This window comes from Pristis pectinata, chromosome 33, assembly GCF_009764475.1.
Source record: "Pristis pectinata isolate sPriPec2 chromosome 33, sPriPec2.1.pri, whole genome shotgun sequence".
NCBI lineage: Eukaryota > Metazoa > Chordata > Chondrichthyes > Rhinopristiformes > Pristidae > Pristis > Pristis pectinata.
This window is the reverse complement of record NC_067437.1, coordinates 11,765,093-11,772,709: the sequence shown is the minus strand read 5'-3', so window position 1 is coordinate 11,772,709 and position 7,617 is coordinate 11,765,093. Positions and strand designations below refer to the sequence as shown.

General features: G+C 40.2%; 1 protein-coding gene across 2 annotated transcripts in view; it reads right to left on the bottom strand.

The window, feature by feature from the left end:
* Positions 1-2,059: 2,059 nt before the first annotated feature.
* LOC127585472 (dynein axonemal light chain 4-like) overlaps positions 2,060-7,617 on the bottom strand; it is a 31,297-nt gene continuing 25,739 nt past the window's right edge. For both annotated transcript variants that reach the window (XM_052042947.1, XM_052042946.1), the window contains exons 3-4: positions 4,759-4,842; positions 2,060-3,103 (exon numbers count right to left, since the gene is read on the bottom strand). In XM_052042947.1, the coding sequence (XP_051898907.1) occupies positions 2,939-3,103; positions 4,759-4,842 (249 nt within the window). In that variant the 3' untranslated portion in view covers positions 2,060-2,938. The remainder of the gene's footprint in view (positions 3,104-4,758; positions 4,843-7,617) is intronic.

Sequence of the window (7,617 nt, the reverse complement as noted above, 5' to 3'; positions counted from 1 at the left end):
ATGGGGTTGTCCCAGTAGTTAAACCTATTCGCCTGTACTGTTCAATGCACATCATTCCATGCATAGATATTAGACCATGTGCAACTTGAGGGTCTTTCTTGACCTCTGACACAGTTGACTTTACTACCTTGCTCCAATATCTCTCCAGTGGATTTCCATTCTTGTTTCTATCTTATCATAGCCACTAAAACTTCTGCTGTGACTTCCCTTCCATTACTCTAGTGTTCCTCAGAGATCTTTGTTCTCATCCCCTTCTATTTCTTGGGTACATTCTGCTCACATGACATCCAACAAAAACACACATCAGTTTCCACATGTATGCTGATGACACACAAATTAACTTCAGCAACACCCTTTGAACAAGCCCCTACCCCCTTACCCTTTTCGTCCTAAATTGTCACCTTACTTGTCCAACACCGGTGGAGCAGAAATTTCCTCCACCTAAATATCACTCCCCAAACACTAACACTATATTTCCTCCTGACAATAGTCTGATACAGTACCAAAACATTCACAACCTCTTTTACTTGACACCATAATGAGCTTCCAATTACTTGGGAACTCCCATCATTAATACTAAATATTTCCACCTCTGCAACAGCACCTTGTCATCAAATCCCTCGCTGGCCTAAGCCCTTAGTATCTCTAAAGTCCGGAATGCTTGAGAATAAATGTAATTCTAAACTCTTGCTGTTGTTTTAAGAGTTTTTGATTCGAAGTTAAGGGAATCCTTCTTCTGTCAGTAACCTATGCTGAAGCTGTATTGGGAATGTTTCCTATCTGTGAAGGAATATCTTTCCTCATTGTTCCATCGGATGTTGGAAAGTCCATGATAGTGTTCAAAGAACAGGAGACCTCATCCAACAACAGGAAGTGGTAGGATTTTGAACTACTTATAAGATTGGGAAATTAGGGAGTGATTCATTCCAGGTAAGTTTCGACCAGCTTACCAAAAAGTTATTTATTATTGTGGTTAACACCCATTACGTACATCACAATGCAAGCAAGCTACACATAAAATACCAGAATCAGTAGCAAGACAAATAAAGCAGGGAAGAACATCAGCTGGGAAAGCTGTTTGCTCTTCCCACTAACAGCTTAAACTCTTCAAACAGGGAAGACCTAACATCTCAGCCAATGTGAAAGTGGTCCAACAACACAGCAGTGTCTGCCTAGGTTGGCTGGACAAATTCTGACAAGAAGTTTAAACCCACAACCTTCCAACTTAAAACTCATTATTTGAAATCTAGTGCTTGCGATTAATGCAACTTTATTAAAAATGTTAGAGGAAGTCCAAATAAATGGGACTCGCTCAGGTAGACAACTTGGTTGGTATGGACAAGTTGGGCCAAGGAGCCTGTGTCAGGAATCCTCTCAAATATTATTGATAAACTGGATATTTGAATACTGATTGTCTGAAGGGCTCAAGCCCTGCTCCAGAGGTTTGAGCTTTCATTGCTGGGGAGATCCTATTTACTCTCTCTTGAATGCAGGAACATTATTTACTGTTGCCATGTCAAAAGAACAGATTTCACTAACCAACATAACTCAATTATCACATTGTCATTTGTGAGACCCTCCTCTGAAGGTTAGTTGCTGCATTTCTAAATTAAAATTGTACTTAATAGACTCCAAATTCTTATGCTCAAATCCCTGTCTGGACTTGATCTTCCTCACCTTCAACCCTTTAAATAAGTTTCATTTCTCTAATGCATCCTTCTTGAGCTTTGATTTTTACCGCTTTGATTTTTACCACTTTGTCATAGGTAGCCTGCTATCAGCTACCTACACCACTAACTCAGGGTACCTCCTACAACTCTTTCCTTTGATGCTTCTTAAATATCACCCTCTTTCGTCCACAACCTTATATAGCTCAAGAGAAAAATGGTCTCAGTGCACCAAAGTGCTCTGGGACATCTTACAATGCAAATACAAGCTGTCAATGGAAATATGTTAATAGTTCTGTTGAAATAAGATACTAAAACACATACACACATGCGCAGACACAAGCCTGACAGGAGGATTGTTCCAACCCTAAAATGTAAATTAATGCTACCACTCATAATAGTTTTTTTTTATTAAAACATGTTAAAATACAAGTAAGAGCATTTCTATCACAACATCAAAAAGTTAAAAAAGTATTTCAAAACAAGCTAATGAAGGATTTCCCTTGAAGGCTTGTATTCCCAACCCCAGAGCTGGTAATGTTGCTTTTAACTAATGATGAAATCGACTGGACTCTTATCTCCCCTCCTAACCTCTTCCTCTATCTGGTCCCTAGAAATTGCATTATAAGAATGTGAGTGTAACTACATCTCAGTCTAGTCTCATTAGGACAACAGGATAAACAGTGAGGAGGACTAGGGCACAAGGTTACATTTGTCGGTCAGAATATAAAGTTTACCACTGTTCTCCCTCCTTTGCTCTACTTCCCCACCCTGATAACATTAGTAGACTCTCCCAGATACACCTTATTCTAAAAAAGCTGAGGCTTCTATGACAAACACACTGGTGAAGCAGAAATTCAGCTTCCAGTAACTTCTCAGAAAACTGCCTTCCTTGTCACGTAATGGAAATATCATGGCAATATGATTTAAGAAAGGGTTTTAAAAAAGTTCTCTATTGCTGTGGATTATTCACCTTGTTAATATTCTAGTCACGTTAATATCTCAGTACTTCAAATGGATAACCTGTTTTTGACTATTGATTTTTTTTTGTAGCTTAAAAAAAAACAGGGAAATAAGAATACTTTTAGTCCTTGTTCCTACAGCTGTGTAACCCTAAGAAATCTTTTGAATCTCTGAATGGCGAATAGTCCATTTGCAGCATTTGCCATCAGTGACAATTTGCACAGGATTGGTGTCTTTTTACACAGCTGGATTTGGAGAAGGGAGGGAAGGGGAGGTTCAGTGCTGCTGTTCCATGTACAGTTCTTCTGTTATGTGCACTTCCACACACACACTGCCATGTTGCCCCCAAAATACATGTACAGAATGTTCTTCATCTCGTGAGTGACTTCAAACCCAAACCCCTCACCGACCACGACATGCCAGGAAGCTCCAAACCTCTTGTCCATGGTTTCTTTGATCATTTTGGCTGCGGTCTGTGAAAGAGAAGAAATGTGTTTTGAAAGGATAGGAAAATGGTTTATGAATACAGAGAATCAAGCCACGAACAGAATAGTATAAAGCAAACTAGCAGGCCACAAGTCATTTCATTATCCAGTAATTCCAATACCACAGTACAGTTAATGATAGATGCTGCTGCCCCAACAATGCTGCATGGCATCGTGCAACTCAGCTGATCTACTCTGACCCGACAGCATCACACATTCAAACATGCTGGTTACTGTGCTTCTGGTACATGGGAACCTGGTCGTGCATCTGAACTGACTTCGGATCATAGCCTAACACTATTACAAGGCCTGACACTGAAACACAGACAGACTATCCTCTAGAATAGAATCAAAACTCCTTTATGATGCTGTGATGGTTGACAAACCATAGGCCGCTGGTCATGTTACCAGATACTCCCGATTCCTCACTTTTGCTCAATGTTTGGGGAGATATTAACTAGGTTTGTTGTTAATTGAGTGGTTCCTTCAGAAACTGCAGAGAGTTGTGGCCACAGCTCGGCACATCATGGAAACCATCCTCCCCTCCATGGACTGTCTATACTTCGCCTCGGTAAAGCAGCCAGCATAATCAAAGACCCCACCCACCCTGACATTCTTTCTTCCCCCCTCTCCCATCGGGCAGAAGATACAAAAGCCTGAAAGCACGTACCGCCAGGCTCAAGGACAGCTTCTATCCCACTGTTATAAGACTATTGAACAATTCCCTAGTAAGACAAGGACTCTTGACTTCACAATCTACCTCATTATGATCTTGTACCTTATTGTCTACCTGCACTTTCTCTGTAGCTGTTACACTTTATTCTGCATTGTTATTGTTTTATCTTATACTACCTCAATGCACTGTGTAATGGATTAGTCTGTATGAACGGTATGCAAGACAAGTTTTTCACTGTACCTTGGTATATGTGACAATAATAAATCAATTCCAGCCTATGCTTTACTTTCCAATTATTTCAATCAAATGAAGTTGCATAAGTGGAGTATTTTTGTTATGAACCCTGTCAGGAAGACCCAGCATGCTAGAAGGCAGTTAAAGCAGAGGTACAGTGACTTTTTCCGATGCAAAAACAATGATCCTGGAAACAGAGCCATCCCAAATCAGCTTCTGATCAACACTTTAGAACCCTTAACAACCAAACCCCATTATAGCTGTACCATCATCACTACACTCAATGAGGAATGATTATCAGTATCACCAACATACAGACAACAAATGCAGAATAAGGGCACGTTCTTCACCTCCAATTTAGACAGGAGGAGGAACAAATATAAATGAAAGCACATGAAAGGTGATGGTGTGAGAGGCACAAACCACCATGTTTTAAATGGAGTCAGCAACTTTGTTCTCTTTAGCAAGTATGAACACAGATACATCCCCTTCCAGTTCATGCAATCACTATTTACTTCCTCGATCTTCAAAGAGGCACAGATCGGTGTTGGGGCAAAGTTCCATGTGCTGGCAGGCTAGTTCACCAGGAAGGACATCATGGTGACTTTCAGACACATTGAAGCAACACCTTTACAAAGTTCACCGTTAGGAAGAGTATCAAAATGAACAGAACAAAGATCTCATTCCATCATCCCATCCACAAAAGTGTCATGTGAGAACAAGACAGACTCACCTCATTATTTGCAGAATATTTTTCACAAGCTGTGACACACAGTTCCATCGTCTCAACTTTCATTTCCTCTGGCATATCACAATGCTGAAAACAAAAGACTGAGATGAAGAGGGAATTCTTTTGAGTCACAAACCTTTAGAATTCTGTTCTTCAGAGGTATTAAGGCTGAATTATTCAATATTTAAGGCCAAGATTTTTGTTTTTGAGAATTGAAGATATGAGGAACAGGTAGAAAATGGATCCAAGGCCTAAATCAGATCAGCCACGAGCTTACCGAATAGCAGAGCAGGCTCAAGGATTGTATGGACTACTCCCATTTCTTATGGCCTTGTTCGTAGAAGAGATTAGGAATCAGCTTCCAATGAGGTGAAAACTCTTGGGAAGGATAGAAGCCACAGCTAACCTGCACAATGTTCTTATTTTCTTTAAATATCTGAGAGCAATTTACACAGATGGTTTTATATTTTGTTTCGGAGGGATCTATTGCTAGCTCAAGGAATAATCTCCCAAATCCAGACAGCGTCTTATACAGTTAAGTTGTCAAACTCCTTAATGCCCCCAAAATATTTTTCACCCAATCTCTCAAGTGTATCCTTGGGATACTTCCCCATTTCTCAGATGTTTCTAGAGAAGATTTCCTCCAGCAAAATAAGGGGCAGATTGCATTAGTGCTTTGTAACTAATGGACTTCGAAGATACTCTCATACAGGAATACCACTGCACCCCTCTCCTCCACCCTCATCTGTTGAGCAAACCAAGTACAAATATCCTTCAGAGTTGTACAGCACACAGACCCTTTGTCCCAGCACATCCATGCTGACCTTTTCTTCCCCATCTACACCAATTCAATTTGCTCTCATTAATACCATATCCTTTTATGCCTTGCCTATTTAAGTGTCTGTCGACCTGCCTCTTAAACATATATGATTCAGGCTCAGAGGCAGAGAGTAGTCTCAACTTGGTCTAGTCAGTAAAGAACACGTGGAACTTAAAAGTAAAACCACAGCCGGAATATTAAATTTTTTGGTGTTCATGAGGCTTTTTAAATTCAGGATGTGATTATCACAAACCACAGAAGTTCATTGAAATTTATAGCATTAACCAGGATAAATTGCTAATGGAAACCAAAGTCAATAATATAAATAGTATCAACTGACCATGTGGGTATATGGCATTTAAATTTGACCCAAAAGATGTCACAAATCAAACTGCAGAAGCTAGAAATCTCAAGTAAAAACAGAAAAAGCTAGCAATAAGCAGTAGGTCAAACAGCATCTGAGGAGGGGAATAAACAGATTATCCGGTTAATTAAGATGCTCATGGGGGTGCAGCTAGTAGAGGTTCTGTATCACAGCTCATGATAGGTTCAATCCTGACCTCTGGTGCCATCTATGTGGAGTTTGCATGTTCTCCCTGTTACCACATGGATTTCTTCCTGTTTTTTTCTCCCACTCCCAACGACATGTAGGTTGGTAAATTAATTGGCTGCTGTAAATTGCCTGTAGCATGTAGATAGTGGTGGTGGGGGGGTGGGGGCGGAGGAAGATTGATGAGAACGTGGGGAGGATAACATGGGTTAGAGTGGGGCTAATGAAAAAAAAATGGGAGCTTGGCAGTCAGCATGGACTTGATGTGCTGAAGGATTTGTTTCCATACCCCTCTCTGACTAAGAAAACAGAAGTGGGAGGGGTGGAGATAACAACAAGAATGCCTGTGATAGGATAGAAATGAAGAAAGACTGAATGATAACTGCCGGTGATCCCAGCTGAGAGGTGGCGACAAAGGCTCATTGACTGGAAATGATCTGTCTAGAGGAAGATGCAAATAAAAAAAAATAAATGAAAACAAGAGAGGGAAACAAAAAAAGGGAGAAGGCAAAAGAATGCTGGAACCACAAGATATACACTGGAGAAACAAAACACTGCAGATGCTGGAAATACAAAATAAAAACAAATGCTGGAAATACTCAGCATGTCAAGCAGCATCCACAGAGATAGAAAAGTTGATCTTTCCTCTGAACGGGTCAGTTCTGATACAAACTAGAAAGGTTGGCTATTGGAAATTTTTGATTTCAGCTTTAAGTCAAAATTTCTACCTTTGAATCATTCCCTTGCCCAAATTACACCCATTGAGCACTTGGGTCCTTCCTACCACAACATTATTCTTTAGAATAAAGAGGATCTCACCTAGAGTTCACCTGCATTAATCCTAAGCTTCTGAACTTTCCCCGTATTTGACCTGAAGTTTATTGCAGTCTGCTCCTGCACCCTACAATTGTTCACCTGGATCAGATTGTACCTGGGGGTATAGATTTTTCCCCCAAGCACAGTCCAGTAAGTTTAACACCTAGCTATATGGGTGACCCAGGGGAAAAATCATTAATTCCTGCTCAAATTTCAAGTCCAACGATCAAAAGTGACAAGCCACTTGGAAGCAAAGATGATCTGTGGGTGTAACAAAAGTCCATCACCACAATCAATACCCTTTACTAATGTTTGCCACACGCTTATAAGCAGCTAAACAAATAAGCTTACTTGGCCCATTATATATGACAGGTTTCAATTATAACAATATCTAAATCAATAAGGACATTCATTTTTTTTCCCCCAAAGTATCAATTGATTAATGAATTTAGCATTTACTGCCTGCTAAAGAGGTTCTGAGCCCAGAGCTCAGCAAGATTGAAGAGATAAATTGACCTTCAGTATATAAAAGGGCCCTATTTATTGCTTAATATACTGCTTCAGTAGATGAAGATTCACATTAGCTTTGGACAGCTACTTGTGAAGAATATTCAGGCACTAACAATGTTGTGAGCCAACTACACAGCCAGAGGCAGCAGGTGACACTTGAGATACA